At 40.1% G+C, this 14928-nt stretch overlaps 1 protein-coding gene across 2 annotated transcripts in view; it reads right to left on the reverse strand.

Moving 5' to 3' along the window:
- Positions 1 to 10925: 10925 nt before the first annotated feature.
- SPAST (spastin) overlaps positions 10926 to 14928 on the reverse strand; it is a 64129-nt gene continuing 60126 nt past the window's right edge. For both annotated transcript variants that reach the window (XM_083176232.1, XM_083176231.1), the window contains 2 exons: positions 14391 to 14431; positions 10926 to 13037 (listed from right to left, as the gene is read on the reverse strand). In XM_083176232.1, the coding sequence (XP_083032358.1) occupies positions 12915 to 13037; positions 14391 to 14431 (164 nt within the window). In that variant the 3' untranslated portion in view covers positions 10926 to 12914. The remainder of the gene's footprint in view (positions 13038 to 14390; positions 14432 to 14928) is intronic.

Consider the following 14928-nt stretch of genomic DNA (forward strand, 5'->3'; position numbering starts at 1 on the left):
GAATGGCTACGAATCCGCCATAGTAAATTTCTCCTAATATACTGTATGTCTCATACATAATCCAAGCCAAGAGATTTTTCAACCCTGACTTTTATTACATAGGGCTGTTAAATAAAAAAAAAATATCTATATATTTGACAAAGACATAAAACACACTCACTCCTAAAACATGCAGTTATGCCTGACAAAACCTCTGCATCACTGATGAGTGAAGACGGCGCGGCCACATAGCAGAGACAGCTTGGCTCACACCTCTCACAGCAAAGCAGTTAGGTAAAAAATGGAAAAAGCAGTAGGGAAACACAATATCTACAGCTAGCAAAATAACAAGGTTGTGGTTTTAAAAAAAATTGAAGTCTTATGGAAATATACTTAGGACTACAAAATCTTAGCAGTTAATAACTCAAAATTACCTTAGAGAACTGGAAAAATGTTAACAATTACAAATTCTGCAACATCAGCTTTCTTCTAAAGCTCTTAAACATAATCTTTTTGTCACTAAATATACACAATCATAATAATAATACACCCAAATGTTCTACTAAGGATGGTAGTAGTAATATTTAGGGATGTGCACTAGCCGTTTTATTTTTTATTTATTTTTTTGAGTTTTGGGATTTGTGTCTGGATCTTCTTGGGGTTTTGGTGTGTTTTGTCAAAACAGGTTTTGGGTCTGGATTTTTTGGGGATAAAAACAACTAAAATCACAGAATTTGATTTTTATTATGCTCCTATGCTATGATCTCAATAACATTAATTTCCACTCATTTCCAGTTTATTCTGAACACCTCACAATATTGTTTTTAGGCCAAAAGGTTGCACCGAGGTAGCTGGATGACTATGCTAAGTAACACAAGTGGGCGGCACAAACAGGTGGCCCATCTAGGAGTGGCACTGCAGTGGAAGACAGGATGGCAGTTTGAAAAACTAGGCACCAAATAGCACATAATTCAAAGAAAAAAAAAAAAGAGGTGCAAGATGGAATTGTCCTCCCACCCTTATGTTTTATAAACAGGACACACACACTTTAACAAAGCCATCATTTCAGTGCCAGGGTCTGTCACATGACTGTTGCTGAAATGATTGGTTCATTAGGACCCCCATAAAACAAGTTGGCAATGCTCTAAAAAGCATATAAGGCAAAGAAAAGAGGTGCAAGATGGAATTGTCCTTGGCCCTCCCACCCACACTTATGTTGTATAAATAGGACATGCACACTTTAACAAACCTATAATTTCAGCGCCATGGTTTGCCACATGACTGTGGCTGAAATGATTGGTTCGTTTGGGAGAGCGTTAGATTTGGGTGAGTTATATTGTTTCTGTGCAGAGTAAATACTGGCTGCTTTATTTTTACATGGCAATTTAGATTTCAGTTTGAACACACCACACCCAAAATGTAACTTTCTCTCACTGCACATGTTACATCAGCACTTCCACTGAAACTTGAATCACAGTAGGGGTAATTTTACTAAAGCTCCTCAAAATGAAAAGAGGGGATGAGGCACCTAGCAACCAATCAGAATCTGTCTATCATTTCCCAGGAGTCTATCGGTATAGAGAACTGACAGACATAATCTCTTCATTATAGCTGCTGCATAACTACTGTACCATGCTGTCATCTGTATGTGAGTTCCTGCTGCAGAACCTCATCCATCTTTATCAAGCTGTTGGCTGACTCAGCCAATCAGAGAACGGCCAGTCATTTGACAGGTATTTTAAAAATCTAATACCCGCCACTGCGCGTCCCGTCCCGCAGCGCTGCTGAGAGACTGTGATCATCACACCGCCGGCCAGGTCAGCACTCGCTGGCGCTGCCAGCCAAGCGCTCAGGGACCCGTTGCCCATCCCACTGCTTCCCCTGATGATAATGATGCCCACCGCCCCCTACTCCCCGACATGTGATAAATCGCAAGCGATTTATCACATGTCAAATTTGGCTCATCAAGTGCCAAATTGTATGTGAGCCTCCCGAAAAGCTCCCGGGCGGCTCACAGGAGAATTGGGTCCGACTTGTCCTAAGGACAAGTCGGCCTAATGTATGGGGGCCTTTATACTCTGCCAACAAATACTGTACAAAGTTGCACTGCTGCCAAATCCCATCTAATCTACACCTCTTAAGAGGTAATTTGCTCAGCGCACTCCAAGATTTGTTTAATGGCATTATTTTTTTATTTGCATATGTCATTATCCTCCCAATGTAGCGAACTACAGTTGTGCTCATAAGTTTACATACCCTAGAAAAATTTGTGGCCATTTGTCAAACTTTTCTATCACTCATGGTTAGTGGTTGGGTGAAACCATTTATTGTTAAACAACTGTGTTTACTCTTTTTAAATCATTATAACAACAGAAACTACCCTAATGACCCTGATCAAAAGTTTACATACCCTGGAGATTTTTGCCTGATAACATGCACACAAGTTGACACAAACGGGTTTGAATAGCTACTAAAGGTAACCATCCTCACCTGTGATCTGTTTGCTTGTAATCAGTGTGTGTATAAAAGGTCAGTGAGTTTCAGGTATATTGTGGTGTCACAAATGTTATAAAACACAGAAATTCTGTATCTATCATTTTCTTTCTTTATCAAAAGTCTATTTCAATAAAAAGTGTTCAATGAAGGTTAGATAATGTTATAGATGTGAATGTGGCCTTATGGGAAATATAAATATTATAGTAAAGGTGGTCACTCCAGATATTCAAATGGTCTAAATATTATTTTTTTACACCAAAAGTGTGTGTTTATAAAAGGTCAGTTAGTTTCTGGTCTCCTGAAAGACCCTTGCATCTTTCATCCAGTGCTGCACTGATGTGTCTGGATTCTGAGTCATGGGGAAAGCAAAAGAATTGTCAAAGGATCTGCGGGAAAACGTTTGGCAATAAATGGCTTCACCCAACCACCAACCATGAGTGAACGAAAAGTTTGTGAGTTATTCATATTCTCTGACAAATGGCCAGAAAATCACAAATTCTGCTAGGGTAGGTAAACATATTAGCACAACTGTATGTACTGTAATAGGTCAGCAACTTAATTTCTTTTACTTCGAATTGGTACATTTACTAACAAACAGAGTCAGAGGCATATGCTGTGCAAATTGTCACAGGTGAGCAATTATCATCTGACCGCACAAGCCAAGGCCGCACAGTGCACATGAGATTCCTTATTACAGTCTAGTAGCAACATGGTTTGTGCACCCACGTAGCAGAGAAAGGTAAAATTATACTCACCGATAATTCCTTTTCTTCCTAGAGATCCCATGGCAGCCAAAACCTTGGGATTTCATCCCTCTCCCTTCAGATAGACAGGTTGTTTTTTTCTAGGACCTCCCCCTTCCTGTATAAATGGACTCTCCACCCCTTCATCCTTGTCTTTTTGAGTGTCTCCTTCCTTAGGTCCTGAAAAAAACACAAGGGGCGGGCAACTAATGGCTTCCATGGGATCTCTAGGAAGAAAAGGAATTATCGGTGAGTATAATTTTACCTTTCTTCTACGATCCCCATGGCAGCCAAAACCTTGGGACAATATACCAAAGCAGAAAGAGGGAGGGACACAATACATGCCAGAAAAAATATATATTTAATCAATCAGAGCACTGTTAAGAACTTGTTCTCCAAAACATGACTTTGACACATCCAGTGCATAATGCCTGGAGAAAGTGTGCATCGACTTCCAAGTGGCTGCATTACAGATATCTTTAATCGAGGTTTGAGCCTTTTTCGCCCACGACGTCGCCATGGCCCTAGTGGAGTGTGCCTTTATAACAGATGGAACCCCCTGACCTTCCTGTTGGTAAACATAAGTAATAAGATCACGAATCCATCTCGCCATCGTCTGCTTGGAAGGTGACATCCCTTTCCTTGGACCATCGGAGATCACAAATAAATTTTTCGATTTTCTTATATCCGCCAGTCTCTGTAAGTAAATAGTGATACCTCTCACTAAGTCCAGAGTATGCCACTCTTCTTCTATTTCCCCTTTAGGATCTGGATAGAACGAAGGAAGAGTAATCTCCTGATTAAGGTGAAAAGTACTGATGACTTTCGGTAGGAAATCAGGATGAGTCCTTAGGACCACCTTATCTGGAAGTATCTTCAGGTATGGTTCTTCAATGTACAACGCCTGAAGCTCACTGATCCTTCTTGCGGAAGTGACCGCCACTAAGAACAGAATTTTCCAATTCATATATTTTAGAGAGATTTCATTCAAAGGCTCAAATGGGTGCTTTGTCAGTGCTTTTAGCAACAAGTTCAGATCCCACGGAGCTACCAGCGACCTGAGTGTTGGTCTCATTCTTTTTACTGCGTTGCAGAATCTCTTTATAAGGTCGTCTTCTGATAGCCTCCTATTTAGCAGTACACTCAACGCCGATATTTGGACTCTCAGAGTAGAATTGGCTAAGCCCGACTCGTATCCTAAATACAGGAACTGTAGTACTTGGGCCGTAGACGAGAGACTAATGTCCACATCCGAACCTCTCCATCGAATAAAAGCCTGCCACACTCTATAGTAGACTAACGATGAAACCTCTTTCCTCGCATTAAGAAGTAGTCTTACTACTTGGTCTGACAGACCTTGACTCCTCAATATCCCCCTCTCAATCTCCATGCCTTTAACGATAGTATCTCTGGATTTGGATGTACTATTGGTCCTTGATGTAAGAGCCCCGGAATGATGGGTAGCTTCCAGGGTTCCTGTATGGCCAATTTCAGGACTGTCGGAAACCACGATCTCCTTGGCCAAAAGGGGAGTATCATAATTACTTCGACCTGATCCTCTATGACTTTCTTCAGAACCCTGTGAATTAGGGGAAACGGAGGGAATATGTAACCCAGCCGACATGTCCAACGTACTGAAAAGGCGTCTACTGCAGAGGTCTGGTAGAGATAGAATCTTGAGAAGAATGTTTCGACCTTCCTGTTGGAGGATGTGGCCATCAGGTCTATATCTGGAAGGCCGAATCTTCTCACAATTTCTTGGAATATCGCCGCATTCAGTTCCCATTCGCCTGGCGAGATCTCTGTTCTGCTCAAGAAGTCTGCTAGGACATTGTCCTTCCCGGGCACGAATACCGCTGTTAGTGACGGAACGTTTTCTACCGCCCATACCATAATCTTTGTGATTATCGTCATTAAGCCTCTGCTCCTTGTACCACCTTGGTGGTTGAGATGTGCCACCACCGTGGTATTGTCTGAGAATACTCTTAAGTGATTTCCTTTTATTCTCTCTTGAAAATAATTGATCGTCCTCCAGACAGCTTCTGTCTCCCTCCAATTGGACGACTTCTGACTCTCCCTCTTTGACCACACTCCTTGAGTCGTCAGACTGGTCATATGGGCTCCCCAGCCCAGCGAACTTGCATCCGTGGTGACTACCAGAAACTGCGGGAGCCTCAGGGACGTTGCTCTTCTTAGCAGCTCTGCACTCGTCCACCACGTAAGAGAATCTTTTACTTGGAAGGAAAGCTTGATCTTCGTATCCGGATCCGTCTTTCTCTTTATATACGGAAGAATTGCCCACTGCAGGGATCTGAGTTTCCAGTGAGCCCAGGGTAATGTCCCAATGGCTGACATCATCATCCCCAGTAGCTTCAAACATGCCTTTAACTGCACTTCTCTTGACAGTCTTATGCCTCTGGAGTTTGACCGGATCTTTTGACACCTTTCCTCTGACAATCTCACCTCGAATCATTCTGTGTCTATGAGCAACCCCAGGAACTGGATTAACCTTGATGGTTCTAGTTGACTCTTTTGATAATTTACTATCCACCCGTGCTCCTCCAAGATTCTTATTACGGTAGCCAGATCTTGCAACAGCTTTGTTCTTGATGACGCCGCTATCAACAGATCGTCTAGATATGGCCAAATCCGAATGTTCTGCATCCTTATGTATGCAATCAGTGTGACTAAAACTTTTGTGAAGACTCGTGGCGAACTGGTCAGACCGAATGGAAGACAGGTAAACTGGAGATGCTCTCCCATCACACAGAACCTTAGAAATCTTCTGTCCTGATACTTGATTGGTATGTGGTAGTATGCATCCTTGAGGTCTAAGGAAACTAGAAAGTCCCCTTCCTCTATTCCAGCTAGTATGGACTTCTGAGTCTCCATCCTGAACTTTTTTAATTCTACATGAGAATTCAACCTTTTTAGGTCCAAGATCATACGAAAACCTCCTGTGTTTTTCTTCACTAGGAAGACATTCGAGTAGAACCCCTTCGTTCTCTGATGAGGTGTTACTGGTTCTACGGCCTTGATCTCTTTTAACTGGGAAATAATGCTCTTTAATTCTTTTCTTTCGGATGGATTCTTCGGGTTCTTTGATATCCGGAAATAATCTCTTTCCGGAACTTGTCTGAACTCTATGGCATAACCTTCCTAAATTATTTTCAGCACCCATCTGTCCCGAATGGTGTTTCTCCAATTGAGGATGAATATAGACAGACGTGCTCCCACACAATGACCGCTGTGATTGTCATTGAGTATAGCCTCTTCTGAAGTTCTGCCAAAAGGACTGCTTGGAAGACTGAAAGGAACCTCTTTGATTGTAAGGTCTCTGGTTATAAGGTCTTCCTGGCCTGTAGCTTCTGGAAGCTCTGTACTGTTGCTTGGAGGAATCCTGGAACTGATATCTTGCCTTCTTTTCTTGCGGAAGCCTAAGGGATTTTCCACCCGTGATCCTGTGGATTAAAGCATCCAGTTTCGAGCCAAATAACTGGGAGCCCTCGAAGGGAAGGGACACCAAGCGATTCTTAGAATGGGCGTCTGCCGCCCACGATCTCAGCCATAACGCTCTTCTTGCTGAAACTCCAGCCGCCATTGCCCTTGCCGAAAAAGATATTGTATCCAGCGAGGCCTCGCAGATAAACTCAATAGCCTTCTGCATAGTCTCCTAGTTCTTTAGCAGATATTGTCTTGAGATCTTATCTTCAACATCGCTATGCAGCGACGTCCCCCAGAGCCTCAAAGCCCTTGCTACTGAGGCCACCGAAACTCCAGTCTTCAAGGACACTGCTGCGGAAAAATGTAGCTTCCTAAGGGGCCCTTCCATTCTTCTGTCCATAGAATCTTTGAAGGAAGCCCCGTCTTCCAGTGGAATCGTAGTTCTTGAAGTCAACTCTGCCACTGCGGCATCAACCTTGGGCAAGTCACACCATTTCAGAAACAGTTCATCTTTTAGAGGATACATCCGCTCGACTCTAGCCAGTTTCCCTTGCCTTTTATCCAGATTGGACCATTCTTTCGATATCAAGTCTTTCATCACCTGATGAACCGGGAAGTGCCGATTCTTCTTTGATCTATCCTCAAACAATATATTTTCTCCACCTTCTGGAGCAGCTGGCTCTTTCACATTCATCGTCTTATATATAGCCTTTAATATCTTTTCTACATTGTCAAAGTTAAAGACCCTAGTCTCTTCCTTGATCTCTCCTTCTGCCGAAGCATCTTCCACCTCTACTACCAACTCCTCTGATGAGGCATTATCCTCGCTGAAGTCAGTTTGCTCCCTGGATCTCTTGTTCCCTTGGTTAGAGTCTATAAATTCTTCTTTGGACATGAAGGATTTCTTCATCCAATCCATGAGATCCTGAATCATCTTGGGCTGTACCGTAGTTGGCGAAGTGTTAGTTTCACACTTCCCACACAGCGTTTTCCCTTGCACGCTAGGAAAGGCTGTATCACAGACCATACAAATAGCCTCAAGATTATTTTTCTTAGACGTCTTCTTTTTTGGAACTGTAACAGGTTCCTTAGGAGGCACACTATAAGAAATCCAACGAGAAGATTTTTTTGTCACTATGATACTCTAAGAAAAACTTTCTGGAGATAACGCTAGGCTATCTTTCTATTTTCACAAAAACTTTCTGGAGCTTACCTCGCAGGGGCATTATCAGATATTTGGGGGGCAGGCAAATCCATAGCAGAAGCAGCAAAAAACCTGCATGATCCACACACATATTTTAGTATTATGATAACAATCCATAAATCAGCAAAAAAACAGAGAAAACTGGACTTAAAACCTTCATACCTTAGAAAAGACTTCTGTTCGCTTAGAGCAGCAGGACAGCACACACCACTCACCCAGACCACTGCTGGGCTTTAAATAGCTGGACAAATTCAAATAAGAGCGCCAATTCCCGCACAGCCCCGCTGCCTTGTGGGAAATGTAGTCCGTCTGGCGCTGACACAGTAATGCTGCATCTTCCGTTTTATTTAGTATATCGTCCGGATCTGTGACCGCTTTGATCCCCCATAACAACAGCCCCCCGCTAACTTAAAAGTTAGCTTTCATTACCTCCGCGTCTTTTGTCCGAAAGACGCGATGCTCTCGCCTGCCGCCGGGGATTCTGGGGCTTGTAGTCTCTCCAGCCGTCTGCCGGAAACTCGCGCCTAAGCGCACTGTATTGTGGACATTGTAGTTGTCGCGTGTGCGGCGTTTGTGTCCGGAGGAAGGAGGTAATCAGTCAGCGCTCAGCCCTGCTCCACGCTGCTCTGCTCCAGCGTCTCCTGCGGACTTATAACCTCCTGAATGCCGCTTTGAGACCCCTGAGCTGACTCCACAACACCTCTCAGGTACCTATATTTTCCATGGGCAGATAACACCTTCATAAGGCCACGCTCCCATACTGCACTCCCCCATGTAATGAACCCCTGCACTATAGTAAGCTCCACTGTAAATAAACAAACCTAACCTACCTAGTCTAACTGAAAACTAGGAGACAGGAAAAAAAAGACAAGGATGAAGGGGTGGAGAGTCCATTTATACAGGAAGGGGGAGGTCCTAGAAAAAAACAGCCTGTCTATCTGAAGGGAGAGGGATGAAATCCCAAGGTTTTGGCTGCCATGGGGATCGTAGAAGAAAGGAAGTGTAAAGGAGTACAAATGATGCAATATTTCAAACTAGATCTCTCATTTTGGCCATTCTGAGCAATATCTTTTAAATATCACCCAGCATACATGCAACTTCGACCAACACTCCCAGTCATCTTTACATTTAATCAATTTGACTATATCATTTATGTATTTATATGTTACTAAAAGGGTTGGAGAATTTAAGCTACGAAGACAGTTGGAAAAGAGATGCTTAAGGGGAGAAATGCTTAACATGTACAAATATATCAGGGGCCAATATAACAAACGGTCAGGCACCCTTTTTGCTCTGAGGAAGGGGGCCTAAAACATGTGGGTATGCATTTAGATTATAGATTAGGATGTGGCAAATAGACAATACCCTCTAACCAAATTTTGAACTTTATAGACCCACATGTTTTTTCCACCTAGACTACTATATAAGTGTAGAATAACCCAATGCACAGTCACATCTTGTCTCAAACTATTAAGGTAAATTTACCAAAGACACCAATTTATAATGGAAAAAAAAATGCCATACAATTTGATGACAGATAAGCCATAACATAACCCGTCTAGGTCTGCCCTTAATACTAGTGCCACTTTAATATAATCAAATAATGATGCTCTTTTAATCAAATAAAAAAAATTTTTTTATCAAGTTATATTTAAGAATTTTATTCTCATAAGAGGTTTGCCCCGTACACACTATGCAAAACAAACAACCATTGGGCTAATCACTGAAGTATATTGTTAATGATAATCAGTCAACGACATCACTGTGATACCCGCAATCACTGACAATATCATTACATTGGCCTGCATGTTCATAAGATAGGGGTAATCATTAACGCAAGTGGTTACACATCATATCATTAAATATATCCCTATCATGCATATCGTTCTTGAAAATCCTATAGTGTGAACCCAGGTTAAGACTAATTTTAGTTTCCTCCCTCAACAATACAATACATACACAATTATCTTTAGTAAAAGTGCATTGGGAGTCCTCACCTACTGACATAGAAACAGTAGTTTTATTTCGGCAGTTTGGAACAGGTGGTGGTTTGGATATTTGTAAACTACTGGGCATTGCCAGCAGGTTTCAATCCACCGTCCTTCCAGTGAAATTGCAAATCCAGTGGCAAAGGATTGTAGGTTGGAAATACAACCAAGTGCACCCTTTAGTATGCCATTTAAGTTATCACACCTGTTGCAACTATTTTTGTTGGTTGGTGGAGATTTTAAGCGGCTTTTTAAAAATACAGCTTCCTAAACCGGACGGGTTCCGTTCTAAAGAAAAAAAAAATATAGAAATTCTTCCATTACAAAGTTTCCAGCAAAAGCCATAAAGCTAAAATAGAAGGCAACATAGATGTAGTGCAACACCGCCGGTAGATTCATTTCTGTTAATGCTTCACCTGCCTGCATTTATGAGAACCAGCTCTGAAAGGAGCCAATCCTTGCAATATGCTCACTGAGCTGCTGGGGAATTTGCACATACATATTTTTGTTAGCATTTAAAGAATAATAAGAACTTATGCACAACTTTAGAGCAATCTCCTTAACTAGGTTATTAAAGTGAACATTTTAAGTATCAGCATTAATAGGCATGTAGCACTTCCCATCCTGAGGAGAGTTTGAGAACCTGTAATATAGCCCAATATGTACAGATATGTATCAGTTGTCTAGAGCCATCCATCATAACAGCTTTACAATGGAGCAGCACCATTTTTATACATGTGTCTGTAGCAATTCTTCTAGTGCCACCAGTGCGCAAATCATACTACATGGGTATTAGATTTTTAAAATTTTACATTTTGTGTATCTTTGTGCTATGTCAGTAAATTTATTAGCAGTTACTAAATGTATATCAGCTATATCCATATTGTTGTGCAAATATGTTTGTTTGTACATTCAGGAGAAACCATCACTCTTAACTGTCAACATACCATTCATTTAAATGTAAATAGCATTCATTCTATTTAAATTGCCAAATGCCCTGCATTCCTCATATAAGGTACATCCAGCATCACCCAGAGAGTACATACATATACAAATAAATACATACATTCATTAACGGTTACAAACATAATTATGTTTTATTTAGGCTTTTATTTCTCAGGTCATTTAAAATTTGAATAAGCATTGCCAGCAAAAATAGCGACTTCCTAAATCAGGAACTTTCAAGTCGAATGATAATGTTTTGAATAATTACTAATGAGGAGTAACCGGTAACAAAAGGAAAAAAAAAAACACAACATTTTTTCCATAGGCCTACAGGAGAAGATTAAACCTAAACATTAAAAACACTAACTTCCTCATAACCTATGAGGCAAGATGAATCTGAGTCTAACATTATGACACACATATGGTATAGGTGACTTCTATTCTCAACTTGATAAGGCCAGCATACTACATGCCAATTAACTTGTTAATTTAAAGGATGGTTTACCATAAACTCTATTGTTTGAATGGCTTTCTATGGGTAGGTTTCAACTCCTATTCTTTTGTAAGCACAAGAAACCTCAATATATGTTTTCTCTTTGCTTAGACCCACAATAACAAAAACACCAAGTGTTTTAATTACTGATCTTCCCAGTGTGTATAATCCCAAATTTTAAAAATCGCACTGCTTTTAACAGCAAAACACATGGTATTAACAAAATTGCCCTTTTAAATGACAGGCTTAGGCTACTACACAGCATAATAAATCAGTGTTAACTGATCAGAACAGATTTCTGTATATTTTCCAATTTAGGAATTTAACGAAGGAGGTTAAAACAGACAGGTTTTATCATCCTAATGGCAAATAGGTCTGGAGTGTGCTATGGTTATCAAGTAAAGATTAACTATTTATCCAGTGTAAAACTATTTTATAGCTGGCCATACCCGGATTCGTCTAGCTAATCAGACCAATGTATTTACGTTCTGAATGATTATCCGTCAGTGTATGTATACAAGTTTTAATTATCCAACACTGGAAAAATGGCAAAAATATATAAAAATTCTATTGTATATTATAGTGTATGGCCAGCTTGAGTAACACAAATTTTTTTTTTAAATTCAGGTTAGAGTATAGAGCACTGAAAATATCCAATCAGTCATTAGACTTCGGCAGCCTTCAATAATACAGCAGTAACATACATATAAGTATTGGCTTCTTAGTACTTTAACCCTTTACATACCCAATAAATGAATAATAGAAGTGCATTCCACCTAGAACAGTTTGTGATGTCCATGGACCCCGGGCATAAGTTAGGCATTAATTCACCAACATAAGTTTTATGAAAAAGTGAATAAATATAAAACAAACAAAACCTCAGTTACATTTAAAGAAGTTAGTTGTGAAGCAAATAGACTAGCATCATCCACAATCTATCTGGAACCAAATGTCTCATGCATGGTTTTAAAGATGCTAGTATTACTCCAGGATACTCCACCAATTGCTTCCAGCTACAGATATTCACAGGACGAAGAGGACTGTGGGACATTCACACAGCAAACCAGCTGCTTCACAATTTGTTGATGTGCTTTTAAATCCCCTTTATCTTCTGTGCCACCAAAACTCCTTTGGCACATGACGAAAAATACGGCTAGTTTTGCAAACCATCTCTCTACCATTAGCCTTTTCTTTCCCAGACGGTATAGATACACATTCACAAAAGTCACTATAAGTAGTATAAGGTATTAGGTTTTTAAAAAGAAGGGCAGGCACACAATAGATGCTGGAATATGAACTCAAGGCACGGGTCTTCCCGCATCCATTTTATTAGAGCCCATGAGCTCATGACACAGCACAAAAAAAGTTGCCTTTACCCCTTTTAATGTCAATGCTAAGTGAAGACTTCTTTCAAAACACTCTGTCCGATAAAAACGTGTTGGTAAAACCCTCACTTGTACAAGTTCTCATTTTCATCAGCTCGTTTATTAGGTTTAGTGCACACACTTGGAGTTTGATACTTTTCCTTTGACAGCATAAGTATCTCCCACATGTTCCAGAACCAAATCAGCCTTTGAGCAAGCAGGCTAGAAGACCCTTTGGCTGGTACAACAGTTCTGACTTCATACTGTGGTGTCTCCAAAGTCTTTATTCCATTGAATGTAGGATTCCAGGGTGGAAGAACTCACGCTGCACTTTATTTTCTTCAAGGAATTTACAAAGTCAGTATATTTGATATTCCGCATCTAGTAAGAACAGGGAAAATATTTTATTTTTTCATCACACATTGAACTCTACACTGTAATCTGCAAATATTCATTATAGTTTTCTAAAACAGATTGTTTTTACTTTAGTATCTGAATAAATTGAAAATAGTCATAAGCATAACTTATCCCATGTAATGTGCACACATCATAAACTGTATTTTAGGTAATAAAAATTATGGAAAAATGCTTATTCTGGGGAACGATCTGAATGTAAGGGTATCATGTGTGCCCATGTATGTACTGTAGGTTTAGGGAACTGGTGCTAGTCAAGTTGCCATTGGTTGGGACAAAGCCTGGGACAATTATATACCCATGACATGCTTTATATCAACTCAAGTGGAGTGTGACATCCAGAAAACATTTATAATTGATCGATCAACAATGTATTGGTTTTTAATTAATAGGTCGACTGGTTGAAAAAAAATAAAATAAAAGGTTGACCGTAAATAAAAGGTCGACAACTGGTTGAGGCCCTGTCAACCTCACATTTGTTGACATTCTGTACCTATGACCCTAATATATGTCAACTATCTGGTGTTGACCTAATGACTGTTGAACATTGACCGTAACATTGTCCATCCATTGATCCACACCCATGCAGGAGAATGATTTGCAGCACAAATTACCCCAGATCTTTCCATGAATTCTAGAAGGTGCAGGTTTATAATCTTACACATATCTCACTTCAATCAATATAGTGGGATTCAGTTGTTCTAAAACAAACTGTTAAATGTTTGGGCTGTATATAGGACTTTTTGGCATCTTATATGGCAATATCCCAAAGTATTATTAGCAGCAGATTCATTTGAGACATCAATGAGTATTTCCGCTATACATTCTGGGATTAAGAATCCAATTATACAGGTTAGGCAAAAAAAACCTCCTCCCGGATTTTAAAGGTTACAAAACCGCATGGTAAAAACTACCAAAATTTCAGTACATAATCTCGGAGTGCATTGAATACAGTAAATTTATTGATAAAGCTCCTTTTTAATTTGTCCAACTACGATAACAATCAAAATGATTGTTTTATTGGGTAGAGAACAATCCTCATCGGATTCATAAAAAGCCTCTACACAGCCAACGGGGCCATCTGAAAGCGGAGGTCTACACACATCGACCAAGAACCATTAATGGACTAAAGATTGCTAGATTAAAATTCCAAACCTTGCACTTTTAGATAATGTACTAAAAGTTTCAATAGCTTTTAGCAAGCCTTTTTGTTAGCCTTTAAAATCTGGGAGGTCTCTTGCATTATCCTGTACATACTGCAGGCTATTGTTGCCCTATGCCCCGATTTAGAATCTGATTGATCATACTCAATGGACTTACCTCACTAGCAGACATATTTTTCACCTGTTCAGGTTTCAGTTCTGTAAGCAGACAAAAGAGGATTACATTTACAGACATGGGAAGCCATTTACTGACTAACTACCCTCGAATTGATGTTCACGAAAGGTTTGGACACTTTCTGAATATCCCATCTTCATTCCACAGACAGCAATAAGTCAGAATTAGTTGTAGCCCCAAGAAGAGGGCTTAATTATGAGTGCTTATGGACAGTCAACAGAAAACAACACTAGTGTGACATAACCAGTCTAGAACAAATTAAATAGACTTTTACACACAGGTCTCAACCAAGCCACAATATTTGTTTTGTTTTTAACATTTTTACACACAGACTTATTGCATAGTGTTGTTAAAATTGGCAAATACAGTTATATCTATATGTATTTTTTCTGAGACATAAAAACACACTTACTCCTTTACTAACAAACAAATATGCAGTTAAGCTTAACAAAATCTCTGCATCACTAGTGAGTGAAGATGGCGCGGCCACATAGCGGAGACAGCTTGGCTCACACCTCTC

The sequence above is a fragment of the Crinia signifera genome, chromosome 3, assembly GCF_055691185.1.
Source record: "Crinia signifera chromosome 3, ASM5569118v1, whole genome shotgun sequence".
Lineage (NCBI taxonomy): Eukaryota > Metazoa > Chordata > Amphibia > Anura > Myobatrachidae > Crinia > Crinia signifera.